At 31.6% G+C, this 20973-nt stretch overlaps 3 protein-coding genes across 3 annotated transcripts; 1 reads left to right on the top strand and 2 right to left on the bottom strand.

Annotated features, from left to right (window-relative positions):
* Window positions 1-1383: 1383 nt before the first annotated feature.
* On the bottom strand, window positions 1384-3411 carry LOC125836317 (CASP-like protein 1B2). Its single transcript, XM_049515501.1, has 3 exons — window positions 3171-3411; window positions 1858-1981; window positions 1384-1764 (listed from the first exon to the last, which is right to left on the bottom strand). Exons 1-3 carry the CDS (start codon window positions 3392-3394, stop codon window positions 1513-1515), a joined length of 600 nt encoding a protein of 199 aa, XP_049371458.1. The 5' UTR covers window positions 3395-3411; the 3' UTR covers window positions 1384-1512.
* Window positions 3412-4314: 903 nt separating this feature from the next.
* Window positions 4315-9415, bottom strand: LOC125836767 (protein LSD1). Its single transcript, XM_049515968.1, has 8 exons — window positions 9191-9415; window positions 8623-8701; window positions 8337-8450; window positions 7850-7960; window positions 6339-6451; window positions 4955-5032; window positions 4790-4861; window positions 4315-4685 (listed from the first exon to the last, which is right to left on the bottom strand). The coding sequence occupies exons 3-8, from the start codon at window positions 8446-8448 to the stop codon at window positions 4647-4649; spliced, it is 525 nt and encodes a 174-aa protein (XP_049371925.1). The 5' UTR covers window positions 8449-8450; window positions 8623-8701; window positions 9191-9415; the 3' UTR covers window positions 4315-4646.
* A 5288-nt stretch (window positions 9416-14703) lies between these two features.
* On the top strand, window positions 14704-17359 carry LOC125836764 (cation/calcium exchanger 4-like). Its single transcript, XM_049515965.1, has one exon. The coding sequence runs from the start codon at window positions 15101-15103 to the stop codon at window positions 17039-17041; it is 1941 nt and encodes a 646-aa protein (XP_049371922.1). The 5' UTR covers window positions 14704-15100; the 3' UTR covers window positions 17042-17359.
* Window positions 17360-20973: the final 3614 nt, after the last annotated feature.

Genomic DNA, 20973 nt, shown 5'->3' on the forward strand with positions numbered 1-20973 from the left:
GTTGGTAGAATAATATAATATGATACCTATGAAGTATATATTAACGTATACTAACAAACTATCATAGGCGATTTGTTCATTTGTTTAGGATATACTACTCATTCCTTTATGACGTATCATATTCTTATACCTAGTATAGGCCTAACCCATCGGTAGCCCCTTGAAGTTGGCACAAAGTTTCACTTAGATATCTTAATTAGGCAGTGTTCATATTAGACACCTCATGTAGGGAATCGTTGTGTCATTTTGACACTTTTTGCTTACATGGCTTAGTGAGTGTAATACACTCGTTGACCGCGCGTGAAAAACCTATTTAGTTGACTTTTTAATTAATATTTTTTTCTTCTTTCTCATTTGAGCCACCATTTCTGAAACTTAAACATCCAACTATGGTGAATCAAAATAGTTACCGTAAACAATTGAAAAATGATGGAAATTATTTTAGAAATTTAGAAATACACCCATTTCAAGATTTACTTAGTAAATTAAGATATCAATTCTTTATGACACCTATAAGGTATACATCGTATACCAACAAAGTATCAAAAATGATTGCCTCATTTGATATATTATATACTAACAAGAAGATATCATAAAGGACTGATTCATTCTTCAAAAAAAAAAGAACTCAGCCGCTTATGATACGTACCCACATGACATATATTTATATATTCGAAGAGTATCATAGAGACTAATACATTTCTTAAAAGATATGATACCCTCATGGTATATATCACAAAGGATTGATTAACTCCTTTTTTAAAAATTAAGTTCTTTCTAATACTTATATGATGTATTTAATACACTGACATTATATTCTAAAGAAGAAGTTCATTCCAATTGAAGAAGAAAAATACTATGTACAATAAATAAAATTTAAGCTTAATTTTGATATTTTAATTTTTATATCATTATTAGCGAGTCAATTTTTCTAAAAACTGTTACAATAAACAATAGAGTTATATTTTAGATATGTATTTTTTCTCATTTGCAAATGAGAAAAAAAGTATTAAAAAATATTTTTCATTAATTTAAATTTTAATAAATAAGTTAGTAATTTATTATTTTTCTAAAAAATATTATTTCTGATGGATAGTTCATGTAAATTACTCGAAAAAATAGTTAGCCCAAACCTCTAACTACTCCAGGACATTTTATGTTTTGTATAATTTATTTTGACGATGTGTAATTTTGGAGAAAGGACGAGATAACAAATTGTATGATGATCGATGAATAATATCAAAAATTCGTTTTCTCTAAATTTTCCTTTTTATTAGAGATATAACATTTTTAAGAAACATGATAACGTAAGAATTTCTTTAACATATCGATAATATAAATTAAACTTGTATGCATGGGCGGGGTGGGGGGTAAATTAATGCATTAAAGCCAATACGAAAATTTCATTAAAATGAACATTACATTAAGAGAACATTACAATACAACACTCGAAAACCATACAAGTTTTTTTGTTTTTTTTTTTAAATGAAATGACAATTAGGATATTCTTGATTAAGGAATATTAATGGCACAATTATTGCCATAATTCTTGACGTTTTTAAGCTTAATTATATTAATGGCAGTAGTAATTATCATTAAGAGCAAACCAATAAAAGAAGCAATAATTGCTCCTTCACCATGGCTACAAAATGTATAAAATTTATCGCAAATTTTATCCCATCTTGCATGAGAATTTCCATCTCTACCAAGTTGTCCCATAAAAGCTGCTGAGGTTGCTCCACCAGAGATTAGTGCCACATTTATCTATCATACAAGAGATTAATAATATTAATCCATTAATTGAAGAATTAAAAAATATATTAGAATGAGTAATTAAATAATTGATTAATTAATTACCATGTCTAGGATTCCAATTACATATAATCGTAGTCCCTTGTAATCATATTTGCTTCCAATAAAACAAAATGCTAGCATGAGGAGGTTATGGAGACTGCATAGTCCGTTTGCTATAACAAAAAACCTGCATCCACAACAAAATTGTTTTAAGGGTATATTTGAGAAAAAAGATAACGTTAAACGTTTTTTTTAATCGATAGATTAACGAAGCACATATATAAGACAAATAACAAACGTAAAGGCATGTATTACCCATTTTCCGTATTTTATATGATTAGAGAATTACAGATAGCCCTCTCTCTTTGCACGCACCCAATGATGTGTCCTAGTGGACATAATTACTTCAGTACATCTGATTAAATCTTGGCACTACTACAATGGCTATTTTCATAGATAATTGACTGAATCGATGAGAAAGAAAAAATAGTATTCCCTCTCAGAGGCGAATCTAGGATTTTTTTAACATGGATGCACCAAGTAAAATGTATTGAAGTGGAAATTGATCCTTAATCCTCAAGGTCAAAAGCTCAACAGTTAACCACGTGGACCATTTAGACTTCTTGTAGTATGGGTGCCAGAATATAATATTATACAAATTTTAGAAAATATATACATAAAATATCTAATTTTACGAAGAGACCACGGGTGCCGGTGCCCTATTTTTTGCCTCTAAATTTGCCATTGTTCCTTCCATCTCATATTAGTTGATCATTTTCCTTTTTACAAGTATATTAAGAAATCATAAATAAGAAGACAATTTTACTAATTCACCCCTTACAAAAACCTCTTGGGAATTTTACAAACAAATGTGAACACTTTCAAAAAGAAGTAATTGCAAGGGTAATATAGGAAAAAATTGAGTAATGCTTTCTAGATTTAGTAAGATGACAACTAATACAGGACAACTATATTTAGTAAAATGATCAACTAATATGAGACGGAGTAAGTAATGTTTTCATATGGAAAAATTAGGAAATTTCCCACTATTTCAGCGAGAATCTGTTTTCCATCATGCATTTTTCAACGAGCTGGTTCAATGAGAAATCAATAGGAAAATAAGGTTCTACAACACAATCTATTCACTGAATTCGTGGCGGAAAAAAACCTTTGTTTCTAGTAATATGGTGACCTGGTATACACTAGGTGATCATTTCTTATCATCTGTCCAAATCTTAAATGGACAAAGTTGCTCGATACTTATGCTAGTGAAAAAAAGCAAAGTACCTCATAAGATTAATCAAGATACGTGTAAACTTACTTGGACACCACAATTATATATATAAAAAAGAAGATAATTAGTAGAAAGGGCTTACACAAAAGCTGGAGTGTGCTGGAACTTAGCATTGAGAGTAGCTTGAATAGGAGTGGTACCAATAGTGGCAACAACAAAAGTTTTCTTTTGGTTGTTAAGTGCCATAACTAATGTTGCTGAAATTGTTGCACCAAATGCCAAAAACCTCAACAATGGCATCACCCAATTACAGTAATCCTTAGGCTTAGCCACATCTGTTTTTTGTCCATTTCCTTCTTGAGCCATTTTGTATTATATGTTTTGTTTATCATCCTACTGACAGCTTATTAGTTTATATAGAAAGAGCAATTAGACCTTTTTTTGTCATCAAATTAGGTTAATCAGTTGGTGGGAAAATAGGAGGCTTTTGTATGAAGTATGCAACAAGTTTAGACATAATCTTCAAGTAGATCTATGCAGTGGCAGAGCCTGATAGGAATAAGGGGTTCGTCCAAAATTACATTGTTTATAAAATTACACTGTTTATAATTGATTAAATTATTATTATTTTGTGTATATTAAGTAAATGTTAAACTCCTACTTCGTGTGTTTACTTTTTCGTATTGAATCCGCTTGATAAAAAGTCTAACTCACCCACCAAGTATATATGTTAGGTGAGTATGAAAGGATAATTGATATCAAAATCAAGTTACACTTGAACTTGTGAGAAATATTTTAATTACCCTATTACTTTTGTTGTTCAACAAAATTATACTATTATATATATTTTTTGAGTAACTTACACAAGTTTTCAACTTGAAGAAGATACCAAAGGGCAGAGTAGTTGGGACTAAAAGGAAGACAGGTATAGGGGGGAGGAGGGGGGAATTTTAAAAAAGAAAGATTACCACTCCCCCCTACCCCCTCCTTTTCGTTCTCATATTTTAACTATTTTTGTTTTAGACTACTTTCAAGAGGGCAGAGGGAAATAAGGAAATGAGATTTCTTGCCCTCTTACGATTATGATTTTTAAAAAGTGAAATTTCTCCCAAAGAAAACCATATCATATTCATATTAATTGGAGACAAATCCAAGACAAGTCTGCAGGTGCTATTACACACATGCACAAGGGAAAAGATGCATACATCTAATAAAACCACACTCATTCAAAGCCCACTAACTCTAGTCTCTAGATCCTGAATACGCCTCTTAAAGCAACGCATTATGGCAGTAAGGTTCATGGTATATGGTCATATACAATAATATGGCATATAAGGTACATAATAACATTCTTCACTTATGACTATGGGCATATTCACGCCACAAATCTAACGCGTAGTTATCAATTACAGACTCCAAATAGTCACCACACTTGCTGTAGCTTCAATCACCCCACAATCATAATTCAAAATGTTACAAAAAAACAGGGGTATGGTTGTAGTATTAACACTAAACACTACCATATTTATATGCAGCGGCTGTCTTTATACTCATCTTTCCAATTGTTGCGAGCAAAACTCTCAATTGTTGTCCACGAACAGCAAATTTAGCTGACAAGCTATGATGTTGTCGTTACACCAACAACTACATTGCTCACCTAGAAATGTAAAATGGTATCGTTAATGATAAGGTGGATGACTTGAGACTGAAGAAGCCAATAAATATAAATAGAAGGGAGGTTAATCATTACGAAAAACTTACCAACTTGCCACTCTCATCGACAGACATTGGGTTTTGGACGACAACAGTTTGATTTTGTGAACGAGCCTTGGCCTAAAGCAGATATGAACACATTTAGAAATCAATTTTAGTCAAATTAGAAACTAGTAAGTAAGAAAGGAGCATGCGGCAGACTTGTCAACTTACAGTTGAAGAGGATCCTGAAGCAGGTGTAGCAATGCCGTTAGGAGGGTTCAAAGGTGCATGGGCTCTTCCATCTCCTGCCTGCAAAAAGATGCATATAAACACATGAAAACTGAAATTCCTTATCATATTCATGTACGCATGTTGTCTAGTCTCTCTAATCAATATTATTATTATTGCTCTCCTACTATCTTATTCTTCGATTCTATTAGTACCTGTAGTTTCCTTTGTTTTAGTTATCATATTATTTGTTGTTGCTACTGTTCTTTTCTCCATTATTTTCTACATGGCTTCTTCACTACTGCATTTCCTTTTCTTACTGATTTTTATATGCTTTACTTGAGTCAAGGTCTATCGAAAACAACCTCTCTACCTGCAGATGTAGGGGTAAGGCTGCGTATACACCAACCTTCCCAGATCCCACTTATGGGATTACACTGGGCATATTCTTGTTGTAATCAGGAATGTATGCAAATAGCCTAAGCAATCGACTAGTAACCAAAAAGACCTGATTTTGCTTCCTTGCTCACCCACTTACCCTTTTTTTTGCCACAATCTGTGATATCAATAACTTCTAAAATTTGCAACTAAAAGTTCAAAATAAGTTCGCATTTATGTGGGCTGATGATGCTGATATCACAAGCTCAAGATCAACTTACCTTCCAACATAAACTTCTACATTAAACTTCCACAAGGACACTTTGCTTTATGTGAAAGCCCTCAAAATGTGCCGAAGATTTTCAATGTAATCTACTTGCTTTACAATCCATGATATGAAGTAAGGTTAATCACTATAATCTACTGATTCCTATAGGTTCAGACTATAAGTGGAGAAGGAAGAACCAGAGAAGAGCAGCTTAAACAGAGATGAACCCAACAAATCTCCCTGAGTTTCAATGACTCAAGAATTGGCTATTTTGAAGCATCAACAATTACATGTTTACTGTGTTATTTATTCCCTTATCTCCTTCAATTCCGATCATCCTAATCTCAATAAATCTTACTATTTACATAAAAGGCTTAACATTATGATTTTAATTGATTTGCATCACCCTAAACAACAAAATAAAAAAAACTTACCCACACTAGTGTTTACACCAACCAATGCATGCAAGACAAGTCTTTCATACACATATTTTATCACTTATTTACAGTCAAGTAATATATATTCTCACTTTAAATTGTGATTAAACTAAGTCAATATGGTAGTTGGTTATTCTCTGATCCTAACAAGGTAAGTAAATATTATACTACTCACCAAATAGAATTCTCATTACCAAAAGCACAATCATTCCTCTTTGTTATTTTACTTCTTTAACTATATGGACCAAGCATCAGCTAAAATTTTCACCAAAGATCAAAAAGAAAAATGAATCATAATACTCACATTAACATTGGTAATGTAATGGCATACTGCACATTTAACCGATGGAGCTCCACATGGATACATCAGCATCATACGGCAGTTCCCGCAGTAGACATGAGCAAACTGGTTAGGACCTGAAGATCGACAGCACAATTATATGTCATCCATGGAGTTCTTCAAAACAAAAATGGCAGAAGAAAAAAAGGGTAACAAGAAACCTAAGCTCTAAGGTACAAATCCTCAAACACAAACAACTCATCTAGCTCTTTACCTTGAAAAATTCTAGTGAAAGATAGGACAGGCAAAGGCAAACGATTTAGGTATAATCCCCTTAAAATTCAATGAGTTAGATAATACTCTCTCATCCTAAACATCTTTCTTTACAGGTTAGCTCTAGTAAAAAGGCACCTGATTTTGCACATAACATTAGTACGCAATGGCATGGTCAACCTACAAATGTTGTTGCCTTCAGGACTACCATCCAACTTCAAATCACGTAGCTTTTGACCAAGGGAAAAATGAAAAAATATATTCCCAGCACTATAAACAAGATAGAAGACCTAGGGGGGAAGAAAACTTTTTGAGTTTGGAAAGGAAAGAGCACAATTCACTATACACCCACTCTGGTTACTCATGTATAGATTCCAATAATATCTTCTTAAAACCAAAATAGACACATATAAACAGACTAGTCAGTGACATATAAGAACGTGTGCTTGGAGAAAAATGCATACACCAAGTTAAATCCACCAATTACCAGTCATAAACTAAGTTCTCTTTGCAAATTACAAGTGTGCTGCAAAATGAAGCAGATATGACCAAAAAGTAAAGCTGATGAGAAGATATAACAGCAGATCAGATATATCTTATGTGAACTGGCTACTAGTTTACAAAGAGCACCAGATAGGTCATTATTTTTGAGGAACTACCAAACTCGAGAAATCAATTGGAGTTACACCCATCTGTCAGGCAAAACTTCTGATTAAATTGAGCCTCAATAGGAAAAAACATTACACAAACATATAATAATGAAGTTTTTTGGTGATCCCATAATCATATGCCACTAAGTCTGACAAAGACATAAATTTATACAGCTCCCTTCCCCCATGCAAAAGCTTGAAGAACTCGAAAGTTGTGAATTTCAGCTGGCACCACACTCTAAACTCATAAGTCATAACTTAGTTCAACAAAAAACACAACCATACAGAAATGTTCACTTATGTATTACATAGTTAGATCATCAAAGTAATGTAACTCTTCCAACAGATTTTTTTCATGTAATACAAGAATAAAAATGCCGATATCTCAATTTGAGATCTCATATGATAAACTTTTGAAGAGTATGTAGGAAAAAGATCTCATATGATAAATGAAACAACCGAAGCTCAAGCTTAAGTGGATAGCATCAAAAGATAGATTCATATTATGCTCAAATGAAGGAAGCATTGCATTCCAGCAAAGAGACACTAGATTTTCATAACCAGACAAACATTAGTCTCTAAAATCAAGGAAAGGGAAGTTATAAACTGTACCTGGGACAAGGTTCACCGTATGACAGCAGGAGCATCTCACACTGTTCGCTCCACGTGGATGCATAAGTAATGTACGACAGCCTCCACATATCAATTGAGCCATTTCCATTCCTGAGAAAGGTTACAATTTAAGCAACACCTTCGAGTAGCAGAACACAACAACAACTACGCTTCAATCCAAGTCAAGGCAAAATAACAACAACAATAACTACATCTCAATCCCAACAGATCTATACACTAAGCCTCCCCAAAACCTAGCCCTCCGTATGGCTTTATTTACCATGTCACCATCAAGCATAGTATTACTATTAGATATACTTAAAATGTTTAAGTACACTAATTTTCTTTCCTAACAACAATCTTCTAGCAACAAGTCAACAACACTTATCATCAACATGGAAGGGGGCCTTAATCCAAACAACAGCCACACAAATTTGAAAAAAAAATGTTCTTATAACAATATCAGAATCAAGAAAAGCACAGATACCAGGTGGTGGGACAGGGGTGAGTGCATTGCACACTGCACAGCAGACATTAGAAGCTCCTCTGGGATAAAGAAGCATTGTCCTGCACCCACTGCACATCAACTGACTCTGCATATCTGCAGAACAAAAAACACTAACCAAATAGCCATGTCAAGCTCACAAACTAAATTGCAAACTGATCTTTGAGTTACAGTTCTCAAGATTGTAATAAATCTAAAAGATCCATCCTGAAACAATGAACTTTGTCTTAACAATTAAGGTAGCTGTGTTGAGACAAAAAGGTTTCACCTTTCAATCTGTTTGAATGTCGAATCAACTGAGTTAGAAGAGCTAATTTCTGCCGATCCGTGAGGTAAATTTATTCTTCCTGCTTGACAAAATGAAAGAGAACAATAAATACTTTTCTTCAAGAAAGTTCCTTTCAGTAATTATTCATCCAATGGTTAAAGCTACAATCTTTTTTCTCAGGATTCACAGATTATATGCACAAGAAAAATTCCTATATCGAGTTTTTCGTGCTAAGACGGGTCAAACACAAATCATACAAAAAATTGTTTAATCAAACACCCATAACCATAAGTGTGGCTCATCAACCAAGTCCAAATCTCAGCAAAGGCAGAAAAAACTAGGTGATTTCTTGATAGTTGAGCCTAAGCTAACCAAAAAGAGGGAAAATAATCACCCTTGCCCCAAATTCTTCCTACCCACAAACCAAAATTTATCCACAATCAATTACACCCATCACAAACATTCATAAACAATCAGGATTATAAAAGTAAATATGTCATGTTTACACTGCCAGATGAAAAGGGAAAACCCCCAAGAAATCGGATAAAGAAAAAAACAATTTTCTTACCAGTCAATGAACAATCTGGAAGATAGGGTACCCCTCTATTATATATATCCCCACACACGAAAAAAAATAATACAGTAAAGGGTACTTGAGATTGTCTGAAAATGGGTTGGAATTCAAATGGAAATCTGAGCGAAAATTCCGACAGAAATTGGGTAATTCAAGATTTCCAAAGATTGGTTTTTGGATATTTTTCTTACATCCCCTTATTCTTCTTGTTAAATTTTGGGAATAAATGCCTTTTGACCTGTCTTCAAATGAAATAAAATAAAACAAATCATCCCGTTCAATTTATTTCTTTTACTTTATATATATATAAAAAAAATTAGTTATAATTTTTCATATGATATATTTAAAATTACAAGATCACGAGTGAAACTATTTTAGGCAAAGGATAATGCGTACATATGCTTTGCCGAAATTTATATGGTGTATAGATGTTAGATGTGTAATCTATTAAAAATATATATATATATTTAATTTTGTACCCTCTTAACACAACTTAGAAGAAAATTTGCTCATCGCTAGTCAAATTCTTTACTTTGCTACTGCTACGTAAGATTGAAAACATTTTAGTATTATTTTGTATATCTTTAGTTTTTATATTAAAAAATTCAAAAAGGATAGTACTATTTTTTTTTTAAATTGTGTTAAAGTAAAATAGAACAAATAAATTGAAACGAAAGGATATAAGTATTAATTAAAAATACAGTTATTATTAAAATAAAAATAAGAAAAAGGCTTTTGAAAAAGGAACAGACAGAGTATTGCTCTAAATTTTGAAACTTATTTGTCAATAAATTTAATTCAACGCGTTAACTTTTATTTTCTAATAATGTTTCCTTTTGTTGTCACCAAAAATTTCTACGTAAAAATAAAAATTAAAAAATTAAAGAGAGATAGAACCGAGTGAGGAGATTTTGTCAACACAGAGAAAAATAATGGCGATAGATTAGTTTAATCACAAGATATGTCATCGGGTCTTGTTCACGCAAAATTTAAATTCAAAATCTTTTTAATATAAAATAAATAAATAAGATAAACTAATTTAATAAAAAAAAAATGACAATGATAGATCTTTAATTTCTACAAAATAAAAAAATGATTTTCATTTTTAAAACTTAAATTCAAATTTTTTATTAAACATTAATCATATGTATTCTAGTTATCCCATCAGAGTTCTTAATAGTTGATTCTAGATTTCATTTATCATCTAAATATGTGCACACTGGCGTAACTACAGTCATATTAAATACTCTTTGTCGAAAAATTATGTTATATATATATATATATATGTCAAATTCTACCTTTTTTTAAAATAGTAAACAAATAAAATTAAACGGAAAGAGTAATAACGTAATTTCAACAATAAACGAAAAGAGACCGAAACTTACACATAAATCGCATTCATTGAAAGCATTTTATGGCTTTCTTTGTCAACTCAATTAATGTTGAGTATAAAATGAAAAAATAATTATTTTTTCTCGATATGATTAAAGTAATAAATAAAAGAAATAAATATATTTAAAAAATAACAGACCAATAAAGTTAAACAAAAGGGGTAATAACGCAATTTCAACAATAAATGGAAAGAGACTTAAACTTACACATAAATCGCGTTCATTGAATGCGTTTTATACCTTTCTTTCTCAGCTCAATTAATGTTGAGTATTAAATGAAAAAATAATTATCTTTTATCGATATGATAAAAGTAATAAATTAAAGAAATAAATATATTTAAAAAATTGTAGACTAACATAATTAAACGGAAGGGGTATTAACATAATTTCAACAATAAATAGGAAGAGACTGAAACCTACACATAAATTGCATTCGTTGAATACGTTTTATGTCTTTCTTTCTCAGCTCAACTAATGTTGAGTATAAAATGAAAAAATAATTATATTTTCTCAATATGATAAAAGAAATAAATGTATTTAAAAAATAATAGACAAATAGGATTAAATGGAAGGGGTAGTAACGTAATTTCAACAATAAATGGGAAGAGATTGAAATTTACACATAAATCGCATAACGAAAAAATAATTATATTTTCTCGATATGATAAAAGTAATAAATAAAAGAAATAAATATGTTTAAAATAGTAGACTAATAAAATTAAACGGAAGGGGTAATAAAGTAATTTCAACAATAAATGGGAAGAGACTGAAACTTACACATAAATCGCATCATTGAATGTGTTTTATGCCTTTCTTTCTCAGCTCAATTAATGTTGAGTATAAAATAAAAGAATAATTATTTTTTTCTCGATATGCTAAAAGTAATAAATAAAAGATATAAATATATTTCAAAAAAGTAGACAAATATAATTAAACGAAAGGGGTAACAACGTAATTTTAACAATAAATGGGAAGAGACTGAAACTTACACACAAATCGCATTCGTTGAATGCGTTTTATGCCTTTCTTTCTCAGCTCAATTAATGTTGAGTATAAAATAAAAAAATAATTATTTTTTCTCGATATAATAAAAGTAATAAATATATTTAAAAAATATTGGACTAATAAAATTAAATGGGAAGAGACCAAAATTTACACATAAATCGCATTCGTTGAATGCGTTTTATGCCTTTCATTCTTAGCTCAATTAATCTTGAGGATAAAATGAAAAAAATAATTATCTTTTATTGATATGATAAAAGTAATAAATTAAAGAAATAAATATAATTAGAAAATAGTAAACAAATAAAATTAAACGGAAGAGGTAATAACGTAATTTCAAAGATAAATGGGTGGAGACTAAAACTTACACATAAATCGCATTCATTGAATGCGTTTTATGCCTTTCTTTCTCAGCTCAATTAATGTTAAGTATAAAATAATAAAAAATAATTATATTTTCTTGATATGAAAAAAGTAATAAATAAACGAAATAAATATATTTAGAAAATAGTAAAAAAATAAAAGTAAACGGAAGGGGTAATAACGTAATTTCAACAATAAATAGGAAGAGACCGAAACCTATGCATAAATCGTATTCGTTGAATGCGTTTTATGTCCTTCTTTCTCAGGTCAATTAGTGTTGAGTATAAAACTAAAAAAATAATTATATTTTCTCGATATGATAAAAGTAATAAATAAAAGAAATAAATATATTTTAAAAATATTGGACAAATAAAATCAAACGGAAGGGATAATAATGTAATTTCAACAATAAATGGGAAGACATCGAAACTTACACATAAATCGCATTTGTTGAATGCGTTTGATGCCTTTCTTTCTCAGCTCAATTAATGTTGAGAATAAAATGATTTTTTTTCTCGATATGATAAAAATAATAAATAAAATAAATAAAATAAAAATAAAAATAAAAATAAAAATATTGGACTAATAAAATTATACAAAAGGAGTAAATACGTAATTTCAACAATAAATGGAAAGAGATCGAAACTTACACATAAATCGCATTCGTTGATGCATTTTATGTAATTTTTTATCAGTTCAATTAATATTGAGTATAAAATGAAAAAAATAATTATCTTTTCTCGACATGATAAAGTAATAAATAAAAGTAATGAATATATATAGAAAATAGTAAACAAATAAAATTAAATGGAAGGGGTAATAATGTAATTTCAACAATAAATGGGATGAGTCTGAAACTTACACATAAATCGCATTCGTTGAACGCGTTTTATGCCTTTCTTTTTCAGCTCAATTAATGTTGAGTATAAAATGAAAAAACAATTATATTTTCTCGATATGATAAAAGAAATAAATATATTTAAAAATATTAAACAAATAAAATTAAAAAGAAGAGGTAATAACGTAATTTCAACAATAAATGGTAAGAGACCGAAACTTACACATAAATCGCATTCGTTGAGTGCTTTTTATGTCTTTCTTTCTCGGTTCAATTAATGTTGAGTATAAAATGAAAAAAAAATTTATCTTTCATATGATAAAAGTAATAAATATATTTTAAAAATATTGGACAAATAAAATTAAACGGAAGGGGTAAAAATGTAATTTCAACAATAAATGGAAAGAGACTGAAACTTACACATAAATCGCATTTGTTGAATGCGTTTTATGCTTTTTTCTCAACTCAATTAATGTTGACAATAAAATTATTTTTTTGTTTTATCTTTTCTAGATAAGATAAAAGTAATAAATAAAAGAAATAAATATATTTAAAAAAATAGTAAAGAAATAAAATTAAACGGAATGGGTAATAACGTAATTTCAACAATAAATAGGAAGAGACTGAAATTTACACATAAATCGCATTCGTTGAAACCGTTTTATGTCTTTCTTTCTCAGCTCAATTAATGTTGAGTATAAAATGTTTTTTTTAAAATCTTTTCTCGATATGATAAAAGTAATAAATAAAAGAAATAAATATATTTTAAAAATAGTAGACTAATAAAATTAAACGGAAGGAGTAATAACGTAATTTCAACAATAAATGGAAAGAGACTGAAACTTACACATAAATCACATTCGTGAAATCGTTTTATGCCTTTCTTTCTCACCTCAATTAATGTTGAGTATAAAATAAAAAGATAATTATCTTTTCTCAATAGATTTTTTGGTTAAAATCATCCCTGAAATATGACTTAAACCTAAAATACATCATTGTGTTATATAAGTGAACAAAAAACATCCTTGCATTATCCAAAAAGTTGCAAGATTCATCCTTACTATTTTTCTAAGAAAGTCACACCACCAACAAAAAAATGTGTCAAGTCGAATAAATATATGTACACATGGTTAAGTTAGTCAAATTGGGTGATTTTTCTAAATTTTAGAAATTGAGGGTTTAAATCATATTTAGACAAAATATATTAAAATTCTAAATATTCTTTGTAATAAGTATGGCCAAATACAACTCTAACTTCAAAAATTTCAAATAAAGTATTTATTTTTTTATCTTCATAACTAAACACCTACGAAATTTCACTAAATTTCCAGCATTTCTGTACATTTTATAAAATGTGAATTGCATTGTATATAACGTATATACGTACTAAATATTTTTTTAAAGAAAATCTCTAAATAGTTGGGAGTAATATTTTTAGAATGAATTTTTTTACATAATTTTTCTAACCATCGGAACCTACTGCATAAATATTTTAAGACTTGTGTATTGTTGCAGGTCAATTTACTTGATGATGCAAAAAACATATAAGCTAACAACACACATAATTTAAATTATGAGAATGAAAGATTCATTTCCTATCCATATCCTTATTCTTTTTAGGTAACTTTGATCTTTTCGTCGTGACTAAAACATGATCAAAAAAATTGGTTCAATCAGTTTCTTAACAAAAATAGACTGAAGGATGATTCTTGTATTTTTTGAATAGTATAAGGATGTTTTCTGCTCACTAAAATAGTATAAGGATATACATTAGATTTGAATCATAGATTTTAGAAAAAACTTTGACAAATATTATTTAGTCATACAATTTGTTATTATTTGAAAAAACAGAAGGCATCCCTTTTTTTAAAATTCAATCTTCATAATAAATTATTACTACCAACTATACAAATTAGTTTCTAGAGAAAAAAAATAATCTTGAAATTGTACGTTTACCAATACCATCCAAAGGTAACATTGAGATTTTTGTGAAAGGATCCTTTGCGGGAAGCTTCGCAGAAAGATCAAAGATTTTCATGAACCCCATAACTTCCTCAAACCTCTAACAGCTTCGAATTTCAAACCCCATCAATCTGGTAAGTACCCATTTCTGCTTTTGAGCTATTTTTGTTCTTGTCTTGTACGAAATTCCAAGACTTTTCGATGTGTTTTGCTGAGTTTCAGTAGTTTTTAATTGAAAACTGAGGATTATGGTTCTTGGGTTTTCGATGCGTTTTGCTGAGTTTCAGTAGTTTTTAATTGAAACTGAGGGATTATGGTTCTTGGGTAATTTGAAATATTTGTTGACAAATGGAGAAATCTGATGGGTTTCTCATTAGAAAAAGTCCACGACTTCGTGGGGTGTTCAATCTTGTGTGTTCCGTAGTCCTTATGTTTATGTTCTACAACCGTGAAGATATTGTGAGCAATTTAATTTTAAAGAAGTCATCTTTAGTTTCTAGTCAGTGGCACCCAAGTAGTAGATTTGATGGTTATTCTTCCCATACACGAGTGGTTCGTCGAGGGATGTTAGAAGTAAACGGGTCGGATGCTGATGATTTGGTGGTAAAAGAGTCTCAGTTATGTGCAGGATTGTTTGATCATGTGGGGTTTAAAAGTAGTTGTGACTTCTTGAAAGTTCACCCGGATTGCTCGTCTGGAGGGTTCTTTGATTACCTTAAGTTCTATTACTGTGGTTGTAATGGAAGTGCGTGGGCGTTTGTAGTATTTGGTGTCTGGCTTGCTGCATTGTTCTATCTTTTGGGTAACACTGCAGCTGATTACTTTTGTGGTTCGTTGGAGAAACTGGCTAGCTTGTTGAAGCTATCTCCTACAGTTGCTGGAGTTGTTTTGCTCCCGCTTGGTAATGGTGCTCCGGATGTATTCGCGAGTATTGCTGCGTTTGTAGGAAGTGGTGCTGGTGATGTTGGGCTTAACAGTGTTTTAGGTGGGGCTGTGTTTGTTACTTGCATTGTTGTGGGTGCTGTTTCTCTGTGTGTAGCTGATCAGGATGTTCAGGTTGACAAAAAATGCTTTGTTAGGGATATTGTCTTTTTCATTGTAACGCTGATGTCACTATTATTGATCTTGATTGTTGGTGAAGTTAGTGTGATAGCAACTATCGCATTTGTATTGATATATGTTGTTTATGCCTTTGTTGTTGCTGCTAATGAGATTTTGAGGAAGCATGCGCGAAGATTGAGATTGGATGTTGTTACCCCTTTGCTTCCTGTAAGAGGAAGTATATTTTCTGAAGGGACTCAGGAGGAGGATTCTGTTTATAGCTCTTTGCTTGACGTTGAGACAGAGGACAATAGCATACAGTCACATGGTTCCTTGCCTCAGTGGATGTGGGCATCCAATGTGGCAATATATTCTAATCAGTCATTGAGGGTGCATGATGGGGAAAGGCCTTTGTGGGGTTGGATTGACGAGGGTGTAGAAGTCAAGAGCCCATCATTTTCCTGCTCTCAGCTCTGCTCACTTCTAGAGTTGCCATTGACTGTGCCAAGACGATTAACCATTCCATTAGTTGAGGAAGAAACTTGGTCAAAACCATACGCTGTAGGCAGTGCTACTTTAGCTCCTGTTCTTCTTGCAGCTTTATGGAATACTCAGGATAATGTGAGTTACCTAGGAAGAAGTGTTGCTATAGTTCTTGGCATTTCTGTTGGTTGCACATTGGGTATACTTGCATACAAGCATACAAGAGCTGACCGTCCACCACAGATGTTTTTGCTTCCATGGGTTTTAGGGGGTTTTATTATGAGTATCGTTTGGTTTTATATGATTGCGAATGAATTGGTGGCGCTGCTGGTTGGATTGGGTGTTGTACTGGGGGTTAATCCCTCGATTCTTGGTCTCACTGTTTTGGCTTGGGGCAATTCAATGGGTGATCTGGTCTCAAATGTTGCTTTGGCGATGAATGGGGGAGATGGTGTGCAGATTGCTTTATCTGGATGCTATGCAGGTCCCATGTTCAATACACTTATTGGGTTAGGAGTCTCATTATTCCTCGGTGCCTGGTCAGAGAAACCTTCTTCATTCATACTTCCACGGGACAGAAGTTTGTTTTACACCATATGTTTCCTCTTGTTTGGTCTTCTATGGGCCCTCGTTGTTCTTCCCAAGAACGACATGCGCCCTAACAAGATGCTTGGTGTAGGCCTTATCATCATCTATTTGGTATTTCTGTCTGTTAGACTGAGTAGTGCGATGGGAATTGTTTCATTGTTTGGGCTTAGTGACTAATTGTTGCATGTTCAGAAAGGTTAGCATTGAAATCATCTGGGACTTGAGATTCAGCTTGTCCCACTTGACTTGACTAGTGAGCTTGATCTGTATCTTCAGCATGGGACAAAGTTCCAATATGAGGAACTTGTTATTCCCATCAATGATGTATTCTGCTGTACAAATACTCATTAAGTAGGTGCTCTTCGACTCCTTTCTTGAGCCTTCTTCTCTCTGTGTTGCATGATCTTCATACTGTTTGTATTTCTGTAATAAAATTTCTTTTCATAGAATCAAAAATTTCTCCCGGTGCAATGAAATCTGAAACTAATTAGTTGATGGTATCTGTTTTGGTCAATGAGCAGCTAGATGCCTGTTTCACTGAAAAGATGGCAAAACAAGCTGTACAATGAACAAGCTGATCACCATTTCCTATGGAGACATTATAAGCGCTGTTGGACTAGAAAATGATTTTGTTTTGGGAGAATTGGTACTGGTTTTGTTTTCTGTAGAACTAATGTGACTGTTTGGATTTAGTGTTTAATAAGCTTTGGGTTTGCTTTTGGGAGAATTATTGTTTGATTTCTTTTATTGGAAAATAATACCACTAAAACTCAACATTTTAGAACATTTTTATATGAGCATTTAATATTTATTTGATGCTAAACATATTTTCAAAGAAATGGGTTTTGTGAGAAAATTAAATTCAGTTAAAGATATAGAAAAAAGCTGGCTAAAGTGAAACTGAGTCCAAGCAAATAGTGACTAAATTGTCACATTGTCGGGGTCAAGTGAATCCACCCATTTCAGAACTACAAAACAAATGTGGATTAAGGCTTGTAGTTTTGTTTTAGGAAAACATGTTTTATTAACAAACCAAAATGGTTTGGTTTCTAGCCAAAGTTATGTGGTACCATCCTGGTTTTTGGTGTCCTGTGGTACATATTGGTTTTACCAGTGGCAATGAAGCTGGTGCAGTAGTTGTGTCAGTGGGATCCTATTGCTGTACGAGGCCCTCTTCTTCTTGTCATATCAAGGGAGCATGGCTCTATTTCAGGCTCATGTGGTAAACGTGGTGTTCACTTAGTGACTGCAGGATGTATAAGTTGAAGAAGTGTGAAGTTTGGTTTCGAGTTCTTTGGTTTCCCATTGGTGCTATTGTTGCTTGCAAAGTACAATATGTTGTGTCTTGAGTGCTTTCAGTGAAATGTCGTTAGTAGTTTCTTGAGGAATTTCATGGCTGTCTCTGCTCTCCAGTGATTTCATGCTCCAACGTGTCTTCTGTATAGCATGTCAGTTCTTCCTGATTATACAAAAACTATAACCTAATGTCACAGTGAAGGAGATTTTATACCACTTTGAATCATGCAATACCTCTATGTTCTGTGCTATTAATTAATTATTCCAAGTGGAGTGTTGCAATATGTTGAAGTAGATGGCAACTTTCTGGTTCAGTCTCTTTTTCGTCTCATTTATGACGTTGTCTTTATTGACCAGAATTGTTCTGCCAACTGGTCTAGCCACCACAATTTGGCAGCATAATACTGATTTTTTTCTTGATAAGTTGAGATCATTTGCTTGATACTACTCGAAGTTAATGTCAAAAATATGTACAACTATGTGGAGGCTTAAATACCATTACTATAAATTGTCCCAATCGCCTATATACACGCGATTGCTTTATTACACCGAAAAGATACATGAAAGTAAGGACATTTTGATACAGCAAAAATTATTGAACCACTATGAAATATCATTTCAGTCTATGTATTCTAAAAAAAGCACAAAGGTATGATTTTCAATACTGCCCTGTTCAACCACCACATGAAAATGAGACATTTGGATACATTCCTACATACTTGAACACTCCTAGAAATGATATTCTGTTCCTTAGATGCCATGTGTGCAGAACAGGCATAGGTATGGTATGATCTGCCATGCTGCCGTAGTTGGCTTGCCTACCCTCTATGTGCTCTTACAAGTAGCAGTTGTAAAAAATATTCCGCAACTTACTTCATGTAACTGTTGTTTGTGTCTATAGTTGCTTTCTCTTACATTACAATTATGTTTTTTTTCTTATTTTTCATATGCATATTTCTTCATTAAAGCTCACGATTTAATTGTGCTTTGCACTCAATTTCCAGAAGATTTTGGCTCCTTTTTATGCCTTTTGCCTTTGATAACACCAGTACATGTCTTGGAGCATGCATGCATTATCTGTGTAGCATCTCTCATCTGTTTTATGTAGGCTTCACATGTTATGTTATTTTAGTTTGTTCGATAAACCATCAAGATAGATGAGAAAAGAGAGTGCCATTTTAGATACGATGCGTGAAGACTGTTCCAAGTCCATGTAGAAGTAGTTGGTCTCCATTTATGGACAATCGATCAATTATAAAAGGAAAAGCTCCTGCATGTTTCTGAGTTTCTTAAACTTTGGTTGGTAGTATGCTTACTTGGATAAAATATGATCTGGAAAAGAGCAAAAAAACTAGAGTCATTTCTGGGAGATTGACCAAAACTTTGCATCCAAGTAAATTATAGTACATTGTGATTTATGTTATTGCCTTTAGATTGCAAATGCTGGACAAGTGGTATCTACTCTTTTCATCTCGAGTACATCAGGTAAAATCTTTTTTACTTTCTCAATCCTCTGCGAAATAATTTGTCTGTGTGAGATGGTCCGTTCTAATAGTGACACCTTAGTTACTAGTTCTATGTTGAGTTGTTACAGTATTCGATATTTGACACCTTAGTTACTGGTTCTATGTTGAGTTGTTAGTCTACTCGATTTGTCGTTGTTCGTTATGCATGGTGGCTTTAGTCTTTTTTTTTGCAGATACTGTTGGAGCAGTATATACTGGCCTTGGCCCTTGTATCTAACATAGGGTATAGAATATATTTTTTTCCACTAGTATGAGTTTTAGGCATATATAGTTTATGATGATCGATAGATCTACTGTTTCCAGCTTCAAAATTTGTGGATAATGGGTCGGCTCTTTTACCCTTCTCCACTTAAATACTGGACTTGGTTCCGATGAATCAAAACTATAAGGCAGACTGTTACAGCAACATGTATCGTGCTTGTACCTCTTTTCTAATCTCCCTATGTGCTGCCAACAGTCTTTCTTACGAATTATTTGAACGGATCGATCCTCCTATCCCATTTGTTTTTTCAACTTACCCTGCTTAATGGGAAAAAAATGGTATAATGAGAGTTAGAAGTATAAACATTAATAATAATTTGAATTAAAATAAAAACAAAAACCATATCTCTTCATCTCTTGTAGTAGTTTTCTAAGGCTAGTGGTTTACTATTTATTTATAAATTTCATATATGACATATATTATAGTACTATTTTCAAGCTATAACAGTAGATTTAGACTTTCAAACTATAGCATTAAAAATTTCAGGTTATAACAAATTTAAAAAAAAAAGAAATATTTTTATTAATTGGAAAAAACTTTTTTTTTAAAAAAGATAAACAAAAATTTAAAAAAAAAACGGAATTAGAAATAATAAAGAAAAAAACTGAAAAAATGGAAATAGATGTATTAATTAAATTTGAATTGATTGATGATAATTTTTAATTAACATAAATTTAGGAGATTCAAACTAATTAGGAATATTTGTTTTCCTTAATTCACTCTAATCTGTTAAAATTAATTAAAAAGTCTTATTTTATCCATTTTCAAAAAAAAAAAACAAAAAAAAACCCAGATGTAATTGATGTTGGTGCAACATTTAATGATCTTTGTTTTAAATTGTAAGATTCGTTTATTCCAGTATTTATACAGATTGTATACAACTTCATACATCTTTAAAAATACTTAATCCATGCTTGTTAAGACAATATAATTTACAATTAGGTTGTAAATTGTCCAGGATGAAAAAAATGTAAAACAAAAATGTAATTGAGGTTGTTACAAAATACAATTATCACTATTTTACA

This window comes from Solanum verrucosum, unplaced genomic scaffold, assembly GCF_900185275.1.
Source record: "Solanum verrucosum unplaced genomic scaffold, falcon-dt-bn FXZP01000278.1, whole genome shotgun sequence".
Lineage (NCBI taxonomy): Eukaryota > Viridiplantae > Streptophyta > Magnoliopsida > Solanales > Solanaceae > Solanum > Solanum verrucosum.

Excerpts from the sequence above, each read along its gene's own strand:
- LOC125836317 (XM_049515501.1), bottom strand. The coding sequence starts at position 3,394 with ATGGCTCAAGAAGGAAATGGACAAAAAACAGATGTGGCTAAGCCTAAG. Across the intron at positions 1,982-3,170 it reads CAGCACACTCCAGCTTTTGT|GTTTTTTGTTATAGCAAACG; the intron begins GTAAGCCCTTTC and ends TTGTGGATGCAG. Across the intron at positions 1,765-1,857 it reads TAATTGGAATCCTAGACATG|ATAAATGTGGCACTAATCTC; the intron begins GTAATTAATTAA and ends CTTGTATGATAG.
- LOC125836767 (XM_049515968.1), bottom strand. The coding sequence starts at position 8,448 with ATGCAGAGTCAGTTGATGTGCAGTGGGTGCAGGACAATGCTTCTTTAT. Across the intron at positions 7,961-8,336 it reads CACCCCTGTCCCACCACCTG|GAATGGAAATGGCTCAATTG; the intron begins GTATCTGTGCTT and ends AACCTTTCTCAG. Across the intron at positions 5,033-6,338 it reads ATTACATTACCAATGTTAAT|GCAGGAGATGGAAGAGCCCA; the intron begins GTGAGTATTATG and ends ATCTTTTTGCAG.
- LOC125836764 (XM_049515965.1), top strand. The coding sequence starts at position 15,101 with ATGGAGAAATCTGATGGGTTTCTCATTAGAAAAAGTCCACGACTTCGT.